The sequence below is a fragment of the Montipora capricornis genome, chromosome 5 (genome assembly GCF_036669925.1).
Source record: "Montipora capricornis isolate CH-2021 chromosome 5, ASM3666992v2, whole genome shotgun sequence".
NCBI classification, from domain to species: Eukaryota; Metazoa; Cnidaria; class Anthozoa; order Scleractinia; family Acroporidae; genus Montipora; species Montipora capricornis.
Window position 1 is genome coordinate 1,953,870 of NC_090887.1, and position 19,297 is coordinate 1,973,166.

The window sequence follows — 19,297 nt, forward strand, 5'->3', positions numbered from 1 at the left end:
TTCAGTAGAAAATATTCACAGCTACAACACCAGAAGCGCAGCAAATCAATCATATTACTTATCCCTTGCAAGAACTCACTATGGAACTTTAAACATTCGTCATCAAGGACCAAAAATGTGAAGTTCTCTTGGGAAAAATATAAAGTCGACTTTTCTCAGTAAATTCTAGGAAAATTTGAAACAAAAATTTCTAAGTCAATATTAAAGATTAATACGAGGGCTTCTTTAGTTCTGCTTTATGTGTTTCATTTGCTGCCTTAAATTCTATATTTATCCATTGCCTTTGTTGGTAGTGTGTTGTTCGGTGTCTGTGTAAGGTATGTGTCCGTAATCTATTACTGAAATTAATGTAAATTGGCTTGCTAGTTCGTTAACGTTTTAGTTACTTTAGAAGGCCAATACCCTTTTTTTAACTATTTAATTATATCCAATGTAATAATTTTTTGTAATGATATAGAGGTAAAATAAATAGTTGTTGTCTTACCTCTAAAAGGGATCAATCAAAACCTGTGAAAGCGATCGTTTTGCATTGAGTCACTTGCCCGTTTACAACCTCGTCCTCGCTTTTCCCTATCTTTGTCTCAATCTCGGCGGTGAAAAAATCTGGTTGTCCCGTTTAGCTACGACAGCCAAATTAAGTTTTGAACACACTAGAACGTGCAGTCCAAGATTAACCAAAATTTTGAGAACATACTAAGAACTCCATACCCAGGCTGAGAATCAGGTAAGCGCTTTTTTTTTGTTTTTTGGTGCGAGACTGAGTATTACTAAAGGTAAAAGAAATGTAAAACTGTAGTCTAACAGGACAATAAATAATAACTCAAATGCCTAAGGTGATTTTACACGAGCCGATTTTTAATCCATGTTACACGAGACCACTTTTAACGCAACTTTGTCGCGGCAACGGTATGTTACACGGGACGATTTCTAACGCAACACTTGAACCCAGGCTCCTGCGCGACAAATCCCCGGGCGACAAATATGGCAGGCACTGTCGACGTGACTGTCGACGTGACTTATTTCGGTTCTCCCTGTTCCCCACACAGTGTCAGTCTTCAGTATCACCAGTTCTCGGTTATTTTTTAAGGATATGTTATGATGACGATGATGTTATAACAGAGTTTGCGACGTCTTGCCCTTTGCTTGTACTGTAAACCCCCTGTTTGTGTTTTAGCTTTGCTGCAGAGAAAACTCGGCAGATGGGTAAAATAAACAACTAACTACTGCATTTTCCCTCCCATTTATTTATTGAAATGTCCTTCGAAAATAGTCGGAAATGGCATTTCCGAGACCCTAAATTTCAAAATTTTCTGGGGGAGCATACCCCCAGACCTCCCTACTTTAGAGCTACTTTCGCGCTCGAAACATTCTTCGTGTGCGTACACCTTCAAACTCTCACGCTACGCCCCTAAAATTACGGACCAATCAGAGGTCGTTTTCCAGTTTTGGGAATTTTAGTGTTTTGTATGGCATTCTTTCGCAGCATGTCATGGGCTAGGCACAACACAATTAGTCAATGCTGATTGGTTTCTTTAAATAGAGGGCAAACAGCCGTTGAACTGAAGTGATTTTTCGTTTCAGCAGACGTTAGTGGGCGAGGAATTCGTGATGAAGCCCTAAAACCGGTGATACACGGTTCAACATTTGTTGATCAACAAATGTTGCAGCTGTTATTCAACAAATGTTGAAAAGTGTGTCATGCCATATTGAATGTTGAAATATGCCATTCAACACGTTGAACGTTGTTGAACGATGTTGAACGAAAATAGAGACCAGCTCTATTCCGTTCAACACGTCTGTGCAACATGGTTCAACATTTGTTGAGCAACAAATGTTGCAGGATGTTGAACCGTGTGTCATCGGCTTAAGAACGCTGCCTGGGGCATGGGAGAAGCAGCTTCGTAACCATGGTGGCAACGTAGGCGAGAGTGGAATGGAAACAAGTTAATTAACATTAAACCCGGAAGTACATAATGTTCTGTCTTCGTCGGTCGTTGTCAAAGTTTTGCGGCCAAATTTTGTGCCATCACGCTATGAATTCAAAGGAAGACGTTATTTTCGATAAAGTGGGATCGGTTTTAACGCATCCAAAGCCATCATGAGTCGACGAGGCTTCGATCGGCGGAGACGACACAAAGGACGGTAAGCTCACAAGTCGGAGCATTTCCCCGGATAGTCAGTTCTAAGTTCGACAGTACAATGTTTGTGTTTATGTTCGCGTCCTCTACATGCCAAAACTGTTTATCGCAATGGCAATCTACTTAACCGTGAAGGCATATCGAAGATGTTCAGTATAGTTTATTTCAGCGGCCAGCGCCTTCCTAAGTTCACGCTCTAGACAATAATATTTGCGTCATGCGATCGCCTTTAAAGGCACAGAAGGCGAATCCATACTGGAATCCTTAGTAGGCCGTAAGTACGACAGAACCTCAAGTCAACTTGAGACTTCCTTGACGCCTTATTTATCGCCTTATCCTATGATCTGCTCTAGTACGCATTCGAGGGGCATAAAACTAGACGAGTTCGTACCGTTCGGCTTCTCCAAAGATACTTCCTTTCTAAGGTTACAAACTGACTTCGTTCACATTTTGGGTAACTTATGGACTTCTTACGTCTCTGGTATGAATCCGCCTATCCAAGTGGTAGTCACTAAATTATTTCACATTATATTTCGTAGTAAATGCGTGTTATTGTATGCAATATCAATAAATTAGCTCGCGGTCTCTTGGAACGCCTGAAGATCATTTCTTAAATTAACCTTTTTACTTGTAAAATCATTATTTAATATTATAGTGGGGTGTTTTCATGACACTGTATCATTCCAGTACGAATTCATCTTAGCTCTACTAGAGGTTAGCTGAACTCGAGACCTACAGATGATCTTCAGCTCAGCTTTTGTTTGCATGTTATGCGTCTGGTATTGCACATTTTACGAACAATATCAGAGCACTTACCTTTTAATTTTAAGTTTGTTTTATCCTATGATTGTACATACTGCTATTTTATGTTGTTGTCTATTTAATTAACCCTTTGGTTCCCAGGATTGATGAGCCTGTAAATTCACCTCTCAATTTCAATACACTGTCAGGTAGACAAGTATTGAGAATGAAGATTATTATCAGCGTAAGGGTATGATCCTGATATAACACCAAATTCTCATGACCAGCCAATGAAGAAATCTATGGACGTAGTTAGGAGAATGAACTGTTAGATCATGGAAGTCAAAGGACTTATTGGTTTCCCGGAGAAATTAGCATATCCGTTGTTACTTTGAAATCAGCGTCTTAAGGACGTTCGCGCCAAAATCTTCCTACGGTGAGATTTTCTTCATTTCTCGCCTAGATTTAGGTCATAAAGTACTTACTCCAAAAATGAAAAAAAAAATGGGGGTCACCGACTTTGTTTCGGAGAAAATGGCAGTGGAAAAATGACTTCATTACGAGAAATCGGTCATAATAGCGAGATGTAGGCTCCTGTGCTCATCCATCGAAAATCATAAAAATAAACTGTTGGAGTGGAAGTTTCCGTGCATAGGTTTTTAGGAGTGAGATTTTAGATAATTGTATGCCGCTAGGGATGTGGTAAACAGTAGAGTTCATCCTCGACGAGCGTTTTCGTAAGCTCTATCCGTTGCAACCACTACCGGAATTCGATGGCACGAGGAAAGAAAATGTTAAAAAAAGATAACTTCTTACGGTGAGAATTTTTTCACTTTATCATATTTTGTAGATAGTAAGTAAAGTAAGTGATTCATGATTAAAAAAATAGGGGTCACCGATGATCTGAACGAGTAAAATCGATGTGATTTGCAAAGCTCATGGAAAGTTCGTTTGTCACGCTTTTGCGTGACCTGTCGGGCAAGGACTGGAACCCGAGAGAGGATCGATCGTTGAAGAGATGAAAGGTTTTTACCGAAAAAAAAACCTTCTCGAGCATAGCAACGAAGTTTTAAGCAGGGGTCATCTTCATTTGGTTGGTGTTTTGTATAATATCTCTCCATTGCCGTCATGCTCATCCTCTGGAGTGTGTTTTTTGTGAAATTCAATCGCTGATTGTGTCCACGCAGGTCCGCACTATTCAAGCGGACGAGGACGAAAATGCTCCTCAATTTTCACGAAAGTAAAGGGAAAGAACTTTAAAAACATGCATTCACTTTGAACTTAAGTTCGTAGGGTAATAAAAACATTTAAAAAAATAGCCCCATTAAATTTACGCAACGGTTCGTCCTCGAGTTTTCCCGAAACTTTCAGCAACTGGTCTACTCGATCAGCTACCTTTTCCAGAACTTTTCCATCCTCCCGCTCACTTCTCTTTGAAGTTTCATGATGATTCGGAAATAAATGTGCCATTCTTTTGCAGGCCTAGAATTTTTTCCACGGTGTTTCTGTCGCCATGTTATTTTAACTGGTGCTTGAAAAATGTGTATGAAAGTGAAGTAGACTAGTGCACGACTGATAAAACCTCGCGAATATCAGTCGTGCAGTAGTCTACTTGACTTTCATAAATATTTCAAATCAATTTTGACTGATCACGATCTTCTCTGATCCAACGCTGTGCAAGACCTATCGTCCACGGTTTTTGCAAAGGTTTTGAAACCTGAACTTCACTAATGCTCGAGGTAATGCGTGACATATTACAGTCGCGTTACCTGCGCAGTAACGTTGCGCACAAACAATTAGCGCGAACGTCCTTAAGTAAACTTACGTATCTATATGTATCTATATATGCATGGATGGATGTGTGATATGAGCACAAAATCTTGTGCGAGTGCGAGCAGAGGTGAACTCATAGGGTATGAATTCATATCAACACATATTTCCTTAGAATGCAAAAATTGAATTAAATATCGAGGTGTGTCGATTGAGGTTCTCATAACCGTTTAAAACGTTGTTCAGACCTCTTGTAAACACATTCGGAGCGGTAATGTCCTGTTTACTCCATCCCATAATGCAATACGTTTTGGAGGTTTCTTTACTGCAATACAAGTTATTTACCCTTGGACTGTATCATGCATCATTGAACTGTATATCCATTTTTTTTAATGCAACCCATACGGATCGCATTCGGAGACGGTCACCCAATAAGATAGTAGGGAGTTTAAGCAAAGAAGAGGGCTACGACAACGTTAACGCTGCAAAAAAAAAAATTATTCTTGTCCAAAAGAGAAAAAAATAATCATGCTGCACTTGCGGCACGCATCTCCGTCAGAGCATTCGTTTTTGTTCTCCACAAAACAACGACGTTGGCCGTGTTTTCACGACAGCCGTTGCCTCGCCGAACACTCCTAAAGTGGTTTGTTTGAAGACTTTGTTAAACGTTTTTTTCGCGGGTAAGATTAAATGAGGAGAGAGCGCGTGCCAATGCAATAATAAAAATAATAAAAAGTAACCCCGGGGGGGGGGGGGGTACTCCCTTATAAGGGCTTAATGGGGACGTGCGGCCAGCCAGGGTATGTTTTTCGCGATTTTTGTCTTGAACAGGGTATCGAATTTATCATTTTTTGTCTTAATCAGGGTATCGATTTATCAATTTTTGTCTTAAACTGGGTTAAATGTCTTAAACAGGATATCAAAAATCGGAATTCTGTCTTAAACGGATGATGGGTAGGAAAATCAGCGATATTTGTCTTAAACAGGGTCAGGGTATGAGGGGCCGCGCCGCACCTCCCCAACCAGGGATACATCGAGTACCCCCCCCCCCCCCGGGAAAGTAACACGCCTGTTGTATTTCCGATCTGAATAACCTCAAGCGACTCCTCATTGGTCGAAACTAATTGCAAACTTGCTTTTAAGCTACCTGTTTTGGTGGCTTAATTTTAATGAGAATTCTATTGAAATTTGTCGACTCGCTTAACTTTAAGCGAGTTGGGAAAGGAAATGTTTTCACGGAATTTTCGGTTGTCTCTCGCTAAGCGACCTGAAGAACCGCTCGTGAAAACACGGCCGTTATTGGTTAAAGGAGACAAAAAATAGTGCATTACATATTTCAGTGCATTCCGTTGTTGCACTCAACGAAAGAACGACGTGAATTGACCAAATTTATTGTTTTGATGACTGAACTGATAACGTGAACATACAACTATCAGAGTCGTTCATTTTTTGTCTTTACTTTAAAGCAGTTTACACGAATCCATTTATGGGAGAGTTCGCCCTCATTCTACAACGTGAGCAAGGTGGATTGATCATAAAAATGCGAACGGCAGCGCTAAGAGGTCTTTGCTTAAACTCGCTATATTAACCCAACGGAGTTAACTTCGATGAGCAGAAGGCGATCAGTGTTTTTAATGCAATCGACACGACCTAAGCCCGTCAGACTTCCGGGTTATTAGGAACTTATGTTTGAGTTAATTCGGCACTCGATTTTTAACTTTTGAGCTTCTACAGTCCTTCCCATTACTAAGTCTCGGCCAGTCTTTCTTTTACAAGGCTTCACTTTACGATTGAACCAAACGGAGGATATTTGGGGGAGAAAATTATTACTTTTTTCTTATCCTGTCGCAGGTCAGCTTATGGCTGCCTCAAAAACCAAGCTAAGACACCAATAGAGCCAGAGCCCTTTGCGGTTCCAGGCGATTTGAAAGGCCACTTGATTGGAAAAGGAGGTTGTGTTATCAAAGAAATCATAAGTTCTTCAGGAGCGCAAATACGTTCGCCAAAAGGAAGGGATGAAGATCTTTTTTTAATCATCGGTACTACGGAGCAACGAGAATGTGCTAAGAAGCTTATTACAAAAAAAGTGGTAGGTTAAGAAGTTTCAAAGTGGTACTGTGTTTATCTTAAATGGTTAATCATGTCCAGTTCGGGGAAGGTTCTTAATGCCCACTGTGACCTCCTTTGGTGCCTAACTTGTTCCCATCTTCCTGCTGGCACGAAAGTACTTTAAAGACGTTCGATTGCAATACCAAAGAAATTCAACTTGTGTTTTTGTAGGGTCTGTTTTCAACTTCATTCTTTTCCTTCCATTCCTTAGGAAGAGATACGGAGTAGGATGTCCAAGGGACCTTCTGCTGGCAATCGTGAGCTCGTGGAGGTTCCCGACAAGTTCAAAGGTTTGGTGATCGGTAAAAACGGTGATAACCTGAGGCACATCAGCACTATAACGGGAGCTAGAGTAACTACATGTGAACGGGAGATCTACGTTGTCAGTGGAACAGACGAACAAAGAGAGAGGGCAAAAGTGCAAATCAGAATGAAAATTGTAAGTGTATTTATAAGGTGATGTGGGAGTTAGAAAGTACAGCTCCATCAGTTCAGTGAAGATAAAAAGCACTTTCTAATAAGATTAGATAGAACTCAAAAGAGATAAGGCCAGAAATGCCTCTAATTGGATGCACACGGAATTGAACAAGCGTTACTAAGTGTCCCCTTGGTCTTCTCCCCAACTTCACTATCACTCGTGTCTCGGAATTACTAAAACAAAAGAAAGTATTTACATAAAAATAGAGTTCAATTCCCGGAGGATTAGTTTGGTACACCATCATGGCCGCCATTCCTTTGTTTTGGAACACCATTATGGCCGCCGTGACGTCATGTGAAAAAGCTCTATACAATTAACCCTAACCCTAACCGTAACCGAAATGCTGCTACTCAAGTGAGGATAAACGGGCTGCATTTACCCTAAGCCAAAAAAAAAAAATAACGATAACCTTTTCCATCACCTTATCGTTTGAAATAGGAAGCAAATGCTAAGACTTAAAGGGACACTTCGTGTCGGATGTCAAAATTGGGCCTGCATCTAATTAGGTGCATTTGTGGACATAAGTGTGTGAGAGCACTCGCCTCCCACCAATGTGGCCTGGGTTCGATTCCCAGACTCGGCGTCATATGTGGGTTGAATTTGTTGGTTCTCTACTCTGCACCGAGAGTTTTTTCTTCGGGAACTGCGGTTTTCCCCTCTCCTCAAAAGCCAACCTACCAGTTGACAGTTACACCAGGAGCAATTTTAGCACGGTCCAGTAGAGATCTGTCGCCGCAAGAGCGAAAGGGCCTCGGAATTACTCGGAAGTTATTGCCAGTTTACCTGGACAAAAATCCCATCGAGTTGCTGTGGCAAAATAGGGTGTGCAATCGTGTCTCGTGAGAGATACTATATGAAAACCCAATTTGAGGTAACCTTGGACAATTATCATTATAGTATAGGAAACAGCTTTTCGGTAGTTGCGAAAATGACTGCATGATAGGGGTGTGAATTGAATCGAGGCCGCCAATCACCTCGTTTTGAATCCTGAATAATAAGAGCTAAGACATTTGTCAAATTTCGAGCGTTTGGAGCATAGCGTGAAAAGAAGAAGAGAAACGCCCCCTCCATCTTCTCCACCCAACTTAATATTAGTTTAGTTTGCTTTATGGAAAAAAGCGTTCTTTTAGATGTAAACAAGGAAGTTAAGAGTGTCTCAACAATTTTGGCCGTGGATTGCAGTTAATATCACCACAACGCGATTTTCATTGGTGTCTCGACAGCCTCATTATCATTGGAAGAACGGGTCACGTGCAGTCGATTCTAAAGTGACCTAGGATGCCCAACATCTTTCTCACTTGTACGACGTTCTTTATCTATTGTATTTTTGCTTTCTTTAGTCTGGCGCTAGACTGAGAGGACTTGAAAACGAATTCAAGAAAACGTGTTACTTCATTAATGGCTGGAATCTTCCTGAAGACTGTAAACTCAAACTTGAGCAAGCACAAACAGAAGATCGGTTGCTTCTGACTGGTCCGCAAGGGCAATATAGATTACGACCAGCGGAGGATTATGAATTGCAGGTGTCTCATTTGTTTTTCTTTTACCATGCATTTTACCAAAGTGTCCCATGAGTTTTTCTCCTCAAGTAAACAAAACTTACCCTAGCCCTTTGAGTTGTTGTAAAAAGGCTATCGGTGTTTAGGCCGGAGTTTTGTAAATGGAGAGTTAAATGTGATAACAAATCTCGTAAACCCAACATTCTCTAAACACTTCAAGCAGAAGGTTAAACCGTGGAAACCGTGAACCAGAGCTTTACAATTATACAGCGTGTCAGAGCGTTACAGAAAGGGAGTACATATCCGCTTTCATATCCTAAGAAGAGGTTCTAGAAACTTCTAGAAACCAATATACATCAACTACGTTCTATTTATAGTTACATACGAAGTAAGCCTTTAATAGAAATCAACAATATCATTTCTAGAATGTTCTTAGCATAAGACGTATGATCACTAATTATCATAGGAATCTAGAAAGTTCCATATATCATAACAACTAGAAGGGACACCTCGATATGTTTAACATAACACAGGTTAGTAATGCATCTAGACAAAAGTGCTCATCATACCTCACCATGCTCCACACACTCATTATCTTACATCACTTGCCATACCCCTAGTTTCATCACTTGTCGATGTTCACAATTAAGTTTTAGTATCATTTCAGATTCCACACCGTGTTCACAACCTCTATGGTTTCATTGGAGTGGTATAGGATTTAGCCGTAGGGTGCTTTTCATTCGACCAGAAGGTTCACTTAAAAATCACTTCGATCATTTTGCAATTGTGTGGCAAATGAAACAGCACATTCCGGTTGCTCGCTCGAAACCAATCATATCGACGAGTATTGCGGCCCCAAAATGTAAACAGCAATTGCGCCCGAGGAGGAATAAACCAATGCAGGAGCTCATTAGCCGGAACTTCCATACGTATTGTACCTTTGAGTCATCCCTTTCCCGTATCTTTCTATTTCTAGAATTGTTATATTTTGACGTACGTGATGTATGTGACTGAGAACACAAGTGAAGTCACATACGTAGGTGACGTGATAAATGGTTGACTATAGGTCTCTTACGATTGGCTATTGTGAAAATACCCACTAAAGCCCCCCAAGGGGGTGCTTCTGAAAATAGAAAGATAAGGGAAAGGGTTGACTGAGGGGGTTAATGTGGAAGATGGAGGCACCGGGTAATGGGCTCCTGACCAATGGGACGCGATTTTCCAATTGTTTCGGAATAGACCATTTTACAGTTGTGTGCTTAGTTACCTGGCCTTTGAATGAAAGTGAGGCTGGAGTTGACCTTGCTTTGATAGAAATTTCACAGCTTTTCTCATGTAAATTCCTACCTATTAGCGTGACAATTAACATGAGAAAAGCACTGAGGTTTCTATCAAAGCAAGGTCAACTCCAGCTTTACTTTCATTCAAAGGCCAGGTAACTAAGCACAGAACTGTAAAATGGTCTATTCCGGAACTTTAGGTCCATTTCGCGAGATGTACCCAAACTTAACAAAAAAAATTCCGGAATATTTCCGTTCCATTCCATTCCGTACCCAGTTGTTTGGGAATTTTTGATTTAATAGAGAGCGCCCTTATTGGATTACGCACCATTGATTTTGTTGCATATTCTTTGTTCCAATTTTCTAAACCAGTTACCAGAGCCGTTACAGTATCTGATTCCTGACCCAATTTTTTACCGTTTCAATATAATTGAAAAGCAGACGTCGATGATGTCCATGTTATCTTTTAAAGGACTCCTGTGCTGCTAGAAATGACCAATATTATTTGCCAATACTCAAGAACGAGGTTTTGGAGTGCCTTCGCGAGATTAAAAGACAAATGAAAGCAAAAGATCACATGAAGCTTGACATGTGGTGTCACTTTGGAGCAGCGCTCATCCGAGGACCCGACGAAGGTCAGCGCAGTGTGTTTAATCTTATTCAGATCTAGAATTAGGAAGATTAGGAAGTTTTGTTTTTTCGTGATAAATATCAGCGAAATTCGCCGAACAGAATACAACCAAAGAAAGTAGCATTTCCGAGCTTCAAGATTTCAAAATCTTCTGGCGGAGAATTTCCCCAGAAGTTCCTACAAGTTAATGTCTCCGGCACTTGCTTGTTAGCCCCTCCCAATACAAAATACGGTCCGCCGTCCCCGTACGGACCGGAATCTTTGTTTACATTTCTTTTTTCAATAGCATAAGCCCATCGTTATCTAATCTTTCAGCGAGCAAACCAGTTCTGAATATTGAAAGTGAATATTGCATAATGACCTATCTCTGAAACTTGGAACGCAATTTATCTGATACTATCTCTGTGTAATGACGCTTTGAAAATTCGACATTTTAAAAATAAGGTATGGGCTCATTCATTAGCGCTTTTTCCACCCAAGAATTTGTCAGTTTTTGATGGCTAATAACTCGTTCGTTTTCAAAGCCAAAAGGCTTAAAATTTAAAATTAAACTAAGTTTAACACGTACTTTTACCTTTTGAAGCCAATTTGTGGAGAGGCAGTGTGGCCCAGTGGTTAGGGCGCTTGCCTTGAGATCCGGGGATCCCGGTTTCAAGGCCCGTTCTGACCACTCGTTGAATTTGTTCCTGGTAGTCCCTGGTTCAGCTTCCCAGCTGCACTTGTAGATAGCCAGCTGTTTTGCCTCCTGCCAGTTGGGATTCTTAACAATTGTTGTTGTTATTCTGTTCCGTCGTTTCGTTGTGTGTCATTGGCCCTGAAAAGCCCCTATGGGGAGCGGTCAATTAACTATGTATTGTATTGTATTGTATGATGCCTTCTGTCAACAAACTCGTATGTTAATGAGACAAAATGTAAACAATGACCTCAGTAAAAGATTCACCTATCATGGCAGACTTCACTATTTATAAACAATTCTTTTGTTATATAAATTGACAGCCAGTGGATCTCTGGTTGGTCCGGAGGTCAGTGTTCTTGGTGCTGACAAAATGAAAAGCGGACTCTGGGGACGAGATTGGTTCTAACACATATTCATTTTAATTTAACCATTTTAGCTCAAGGACGTTAGTCCAGGATTGTAGGTTCCTATGACGATTTTCCCGGCATACTGCTAGGATCTAAATTTCCATCATCGATAAATAAATCTCTTCACGACGTTTCCATTTCTGGGTTCTTTTCAAAGCGCAGCATCAAGGTTACCAATAGACCGTTTTACAGTTGTAGCTAAGCTGCCTGGCTTTAGAATGGAAGCGAGGCTGCCGGTGACCCTGTTTTGATACAAACCTTTGTGCTTTTCTAATGTTAATGTAGACTAATTTGAATCACAACAACACAATTGACATGATAAAAGCAGTGAGGTCTGTATCAGTTCAAGGTCACCGGCAGCCTCGCAGCCATTCATAGGCCAGGTCACTGAGCAAACAACTGTAAAATGGCCTATTATTCACCATGCGTTGCTCTAATGTGACTTTCAAATCCTATATTGAAACAGAGGAGGCCGATGATGGGGAATGGACTATTGAAGAAGTTATAGAGAAATTTCAGCAAAGCAGCGAAGGGATACTCTGGAGAACAGCACTTAATCAAGGTGTGCATTTGGATGAGACATTCTTTGAAGAACATGTTGCCAGGAAGACTTCGGAGGAATATATAGCAAGATATGATTTAACTTATTTAACGCCTGGTGCCCACGAGATAAGATGCAAGGTGAGGCACTGTGAGTTATAAACCCGAAATAATCTAAAGAACTCCTGAGGCTTTTGTATTCTTTTAAAATTTATTCTAAAGAGTTTGTCTTTCAATATATTTACAACGGAAGGAAAGAAAAATCAGTTATAAGTTTTCATGCCTTGAAACAGTTTTCCTGTCAAAATAGAAAGGGAATTACCTTAACCGGAGCCCGAAAAGTTTCGGGACTATTACAAAACGCGACCCGGGTGCACACTTGTTGGTCTTTCCTCTTGACGGGGGGAGGGGGGGTGGGGGTGGGGAAAAGCAAAGCATCTGCAACCTCACAATAAAATGTTGTAGACTAAGCTGTTACAATTATACAGGTGTGGATCGCAAAAAATGATAACTCCAGGGCTCGAGAGGATCTGGAGAGCATAGAAATTCCTTTTAGTGATGTCAAGAATATCTTGGAAGAAATAGACTTTGAGGATGAGGCGACAAGACAGCGTTGCCGAGGATGGCTGGTATTACCATCCAGAAAGTATCTGCTTGCAGACATCCTGTTTCCGGGCTGCGAATTTGATTGTAGACTAACCATTCGTGGACGAGCAGGTGTGGCTTAAGTAAGATGAATTTGTATAGGTAATAAGCACAATAAGTTTTTCAGACTAACAAAATCGCACAAGGTCGCAGGGAAAGCGCAATTTGTGGTCTGAAAAATTTACAAGTGCTTATTTATACTTATTAATAATGTACAAACGTTATTATGCAAACGTTGTCTGTTGTTTTCGTTGAAAAACATGGCTGTTGATCGATCAAGCGAGAGAAACCTTAGACTTGCTGGTTGACAAACAAAAGGGGCTAATGAGAGATCTTTTGCTTTCGTCCACCAACATGGCGGCGATGAAGTAACGTGAAAACCACCTATAGTATCACAGTCAGTCTAATTGAATAGCATTGAAATTTACGGAAGTCCAGTGCATTACGGCTTAATCATTCTTTCTCTTCTGACAGACAGCGCATTTGACATCGACTATATCCCAAAAGAAGAGGAAAGGAGTGTTTTGTCAAGATACCTGTCTGGGCTCACGATTTGTGGCAGTGATGAAGGTGACTTGGAACTTTGTCTCCCACAACTCAACAAACTAAATGGATTTCATCTTATCCACAAGCGGCGCTCTCGGAGATCTCTTTATGATCCTACTGATGGTTTTGCTATCATTCTCTCAAAGGAATGCACTTGGAAAATTGACATGGACACAGAGGAGTCAAGAGAATCAGTAAGATGAATCGATCTGCATTTCGGCGATCATTATTTCAAGGGAGTTTAGCTTGTGCATGTCATCATCATTATCATCATCTTTATCGTCATCATCATCATCATTAACATCATCATCTTTATCGTCATCATCATCATCATTAACATCATCATCATCGTCGTCATCATTATCATCATCATCATCACCTTCATCGTGATCATCATCATCATCATCATCATCATCATCATCATCATCATCATCATCATCATCATCATCATCATCTTTATCATCGTCATCGTCTTTCTCTCTTCCAGGAATCTTTTCGTATCTGTCTTTGATTTAGAAGTTTCCCTTTTTAGTTTGGATGAGAACAGAAAGCGTAGAACTTAATTCTGTGTTTAATTTTGGCAAGAGTTCAGTTACCAGCACTAGTCCCCATCAGCTTCAGAAAAGTGTCTATTTTAAATTGTTTAGTTTTGCGGGAAAATAAACAATAGACCAAATGGGCTAATCAAATTCTGTCGCCAATTCAAACCCTTTGGGAATAAAACGTTTTTTTCCAGGTATTTCCATATCATTTAAATGTGAATCATTTCAATGCTACATGATAATGCAAATACAATACACAAAGAATCTTAACCCCGTGAGATTAGAATTGGGTACAACATTAAGTTAGCCGATTTGATCTATTGTTTATTTCCCCTCAAAACTCTGTTTCAAAATAGACACTTTTCTGACGCTCATATCAACTTTACTTGCATTAATGGTAATAAGGAACTCGGGCTACTTTCAAACTACTTACAATACGATACTTGAACTATTTACAGAGCAGCAACCAATGAGCAAAAAAGAAATAATAACAGTATACAGTATAGATACAATAAAGGAAAGTGGCTTAATGACAGGAAAAGTGAGTTAAGAAAGATAAGGAGACAGTAACCATTTTTTTCTAAAGAAGTCTTTCCAACTGATTATTGTTTCAATAAAATATATTTGGCAACAATTTTTGCTCGAAATCCATGAATGTTGGGAAGAATTTGTTCTTTCTACTCTAGATTCTGGTTAATCGTTTCTCTCTTTTCTGACAGACTGACCTTCATTTGCATTGCAAAGAGTGGGACACCGTTCTGAAAAGTGGAGACTGGGAACCAGAGATGATAGCAGACAAGATTCCAGAATTCTTTGAATTTGTAGAGAACGTTCAAGATTCTATGCTTGGAGAAATGAAGAAATTCCGTAACGAATAGAACCGAGCGAAATGATCGATAACCGGGTTTCTGGTTAGCGTTAAAAAGAATCAAAAAGAAAACTTTTTCCACTGTTTGCGAAGGATTTCTCTTCCATGTCAGGAATTATTTTGGCCGCTCGCTGTGCAACCTTTTCTTCGACAGTGTGCGTCACAAGAAAAACAAGGGAAAGGATGCAGGAGTGCGAAAAGAGCTGATGTTGTATGAAAAAAGTGTATATTGGAGTCAATACAGACCAATTTCGAATTGATACAGTTCACAATAATTTAAAAGCTTTGCCAGCGATTTTGTACCGACTATTTCAATTTTTCGGGGTGGGGGAATATAGTTTTCATAGGCGATATACGATATTTTTTCCAATCTTGTGATTTAGCGCTTTAAACGGTACCAATTCGCAAACTTGAAATGTGCGACAAGTACAAGCCTTTTTTTCTATAAACGAGTCCCGAGAAATCAACACAAAGCCTTTGCCCTCCATTTTTCTCTTTATTGTTCGTTGCGCTTTAATGGGAATATCTCACCCACCCATACCACACATGTATGTAAAAGGAGGACAGACCACAACACCGGGGTTCTCCCCCCTACTCTACACGAACAGTGTGTGGGCGCTTTATCGTCCCACAGTGTTGGCAATGCAAGTGGCACGGTATTTTGAAGTTAGGCTCAATTTTTTTTTATTATAATTGACGCAGTCAGTGATAGACAAAAGATTGAAGGAGGTCGAATCAAGTGTTGGTATTTGACGAGAAAGGAATTACTCAGAGACTACTCGAAAACTCGGGGAAAAGCCTCTCGCAGCAGAGTAGAGAACCAACAAAAGCGCAAATTTGCCTTACCCTTGCACTGACCAACGAAAAGTAGATTTTATCGAACGTGTTAATGAAGGTAAATTAACCATCATAAGGAATATTTGTAAGGGAACGTGTTAAGCGTTATCGCTTTGTAAGAGCGAAAGGCTCCGCCTTGACCAAGGCCCTGATCAACCCGTCCTGCTTTGAGGTATAGATATGAGGCATAAAGAATTCCGAAATCAAATAACAGCTCCAATTATGTAAAATCTACGCAAACTTTAACCGGGAAGGTAACGATGTAGACTGAAGGACCAAGTTTTCCCGTATTTAAAGTCAATTTGACAGAGGTGGGTTAAAATGAGATAGCAGCCATGTTTTAAAGAAGGCAAATATTTGTCCGACAAAAATTTCCATTCTTCTCCCAATGGAGCCGCTGTCTAAAATGGCTTTCAATGGTCGTTTTTATTCTAGAAAAGCATAACTCGTCTGGAACGAACTTGGGCAAACTTTTTTTTCTGCGTCTGTTAAGTACGTCTGGTATAAAGAAAGGCACAAGACGCATAATGCGTCTCAACAAAGTATCAGCTTTAGTACGTTTTCGAAGACGCAATAAACTCGATAGTTCGTCAAGACGCATTATGTGTCTTTGCCCCGTCTTTATGCTACACTGTACATGTACACGAATTTAAGAGACGCAGAAACCAAAGTTTGTCTCAGACGGATTATGCGTCTTATATAGTTCATTCCGTCTTTATACTGGACGGAGGCAGGAGCCCATGCGTTTGAGCGTAAAACCTCGTTGCGTTTTTACAGACCGAGTATTTTTAGATTGATTTTCCTGCCGCGAAACCAGAGCTTTCCAAGTATTCACAAGTCTTGCAGGAGAAATTATTACCCATGAGATTGAAAATGGTCACTTGAAAATGGTCAAACATCTAGCTTGATCTGTGCATGAAAATGCTGTTACCTGGACCCGACTGAAGTTGTAGGCTACTGGGTCCAGTTCCTCAAAAGCCGATTAACGCTAATCTAAGATTAAAAATTAACCAAGCAGTTTATTTCTCTACTCCCAAATGCTGTTCAACGCAGATTTTCGGCAGAACTTTACATGAGAAGACGTCAATCTTGAAAAACAAAAATAAGCAAAAGAAACTTTCACTAAAAAGTTGAAAACGTGAAACAAAAGTTTACGTTAATCCTAGATTAAGTTAATCGGCTTTCGAGGAACCGGGCCCTGGTCATTAGAGAGCTTTAGATTGCAGGACGAGAATGACTACGAGTACGAGATTTTCTCATAGAACAACAGTGAGCGCGCGCAAACCAGCGTCATTTGGGCGGGAAAAACGTGATACCGTCGTCATTTTAGTACGCGATTTTGCAAAAATGTTGTGTCAAAAGAATTTAACAACACGGTAGCACTTTTGACATTTTTCGATCAGCAAGGAGACTCAGCTACCAGCAATAAGAATAACTGAGCAACCTATGCTGCCAACAAAGAGTAAGATTAGTCAACCCGGTTAGAAATTTTCTAACTATTTTCGCAAAAAACGGGCGGTCAAATCTCGTACTCGTTGTAATGAATATTTTTTGTATATTTAATTCATTTCCTGGTGAATGATTTCTTTACAATTTTCCATACGAATTACCACTTCACTCGACGGTTTCAGGCCTTAAGCACGGTTGAAACCTAAAACTCAATACTCAAACTTGACACTCGTAGCGATCCGACGATCGATCAAAAACTCAGACTAAGTCCTTTTCACGTGACTTTCTTCCCGCCACACGTAATGTATGCTTCTTTATGTCAAATCTATTTCCAACACTCGTTTACGTCCTCGTCCTAGAATCTAAAGCTCTCTATTTGGCTCGTGCCGGGTAACATGAGAGACGCATAATTCGCCTGGACAGATTTTGCGTCTCTAGTATAAAAACGGCCAATATAAGCAAACAAAGCTAAAACCAAACCGCACAGCGAGAAAAGACAGTGACTTATACCGAGAATAGGCCTTGATATCAAGCCGGTATTGTGTTTCAAAGTGTCATTTTATAAACTCGTTTTAAGTTCTTGATTATCTTGATCAGGTGCTGGTACGAAATTCGCTATGATTAAAATAACAGTATTCGACAATAACATTCATGTCTGCTGCAAATGGGACGAAATAACGGGAATCGACCAAACGAGAAACAGGTCCACTCCACGGTCTACGACATAGTCCACTCCATTCCCAACTTTACTAAACAGCAGTCGCGGCTGATCTTCACAGTGCTGGTTGTCAATAGCAACGACAAACTAAAGAAATCGTCAAAATGGCGCCCGTTGACGACCAAACTCAGCCGTAAGTCACATTTAAAACTCACAAACGACATCATTTCGTCAAAATTTTTAGCGCAATGGCAAACGAAGAAGAAGTCGCAAACATCCGACCACCGGAAGCAGTTGTTGTCACGGTAGTGCGATGCAAAAACTTGGTGAGTTGTATTAGAATGTAGTTTACGAATGTAGTTTAAGTGATTATTGCAATAAAAAAAGCAGACGAACATATACAATATTAATGATGTTTTAATGACACAACAGCAAAATGCTGAACGCCCGACAACTGTACTTGTATCAGTATGAATATTATATTGTTAAGCAATATTCTTTCTATACCCATTCACATTAGAGCAACAATGAGTGCTATTATTTGCATTTTTTTAAACTCTATAAACTGGGGAAGGATCAATGGGCAATAACGCCTGAACTGTTATGATTGAGCTGGAAGCCGAGAGCTATAATTTCTGTCATGCTGTCAGTCGGTCAGGTCACTACACTGAATTTGCAACTGACTTGTAAAAAATAACTGTTAACTTAAAATTTTTAATTTGCAGAAAGGATCCAAGGGAGATTCTCTAAATTCATTGGTAAGACTTGAGTTTGGAGCTAATCTCCTTGGTGAATCACCCAAAGTGGAAGCTTCCATTGAGACACACACAACAGAGTACAATTTTAGCGCTTCGTTTGATTGCAATTTTGAGGATGCGTCTTCCTTGGATGCCATATCATACAAACCAGTGACAGGTTGGTCCTTGCAGTAGTTACATCAGGGGGTAGAAAATCAACTTATTTGCTTTTTGTTCCTAGTCAATCAATCAGTCTATAAGTTAATGTCCGAGTTAGCCGGTAGTCAGGCTACAAGGGCTATGGAGAGAGAGGGGCTGGGGATAGCCCCCATTTTTTTCCTACAGTGTTGTTTTCTCCTAACCACCCCCCCCCCCCCCTCCCCCAATCCCACTTTCAAACATACTTCTTGGCCCCTGGTCTAGAAGTCTGGCTGACTCTGTCAGTCAAACAGTCACTGTCATTAAAGTCATGTCCATCCAGCCAGTCAACATGTAGGTTATTGCTTGATCAGTAAGTCAATCAGTCAGTCAGCCAATAACTTTATCTGAGTTAATCAGCACTCAGACCACACAGTCTGGCATTCTGTTTCTTTTTCAGTTACCCTTCCCCACCTGAGAGTCAGACTAGTTTTACAGATTTTGCTCTGTCTAATACCAGATAGTCAGCCAACTGGCCTCAGTTGTTCAAACGATGGACAGTGCTATCCTGCTAGATAAATCACTATCCAAGAAATAAGTAAATTAGC

The 19,297-nt window shown here is 40.3% G+C and overlaps 2 protein-coding genes across 2 annotated transcripts in view; both read left to right on the forward strand.

The window, feature by feature from the left end:
• Positions 1–1,945: 1,945 nt before the first annotated feature.
• On the forward strand, positions 1,946–15,343 carry LOC138049079 (uncharacterized). Its single transcript, XM_068895199.1, has 9 exons — positions 1,946–2,142; positions 6,501–6,738; positions 6,970–7,197; positions 8,577–8,759; positions 10,488–10,650; positions 12,196–12,410; positions 12,758–12,986; positions 13,389–13,654; positions 14,722–15,343. Exons 1-9 carry the CDS (start codon positions 2,099–2,101, stop codon positions 14,878–14,880), a joined length of 1,725 nt encoding a protein of 574 aa, XP_068751300.1. The 5' UTR covers positions 1,946–2,098; the 3' UTR covers positions 14,881–15,343.
• Positions 15,344–17,946: 2,603 nt separating this feature from the next.
• The window catches only part of LOC138049078 (cilia- and flagella-associated protein 70-like), a 41,248-nt gene continuing 39,897 nt past the window's right edge, over positions 17,947–19,297 (forward strand). The window contains exons 1-2 of the mRNA XM_068895198.1: positions 17,947–18,140; positions 18,540–18,729. Of these exons, the coding sequence (XP_068751299.1) occupies positions 18,063–18,140; positions 18,540–18,729 (268 nt within the window). The 5' untranslated portion in view covers positions 17,947–18,062. The remainder of the gene's footprint in view (positions 18,141–18,539; positions 18,730–19,297) is intronic.

Coding starts and splice junctions, on each gene's coding strand:
- LOC138049079 (XM_068895199.1), top strand. CDS start 2,099: ATGAGTCGACGAGGCTTCGATCGGCGGAGACGACACAAAGGACG. Junction 12,987..13,388: donor AACCATTCGTGGACGAGCAG/GTGTGGCTTAAG, acceptor CTCTTCTGACAG/ACAGCGCATTTGACATCGAC. Junction 13,655..14,721: donor CAGAGGAGTCAAGAGAATCA/GTAAGATGAATC, acceptor CTTTTCTGACAG/ACTGACCTTCATTTGCATTG.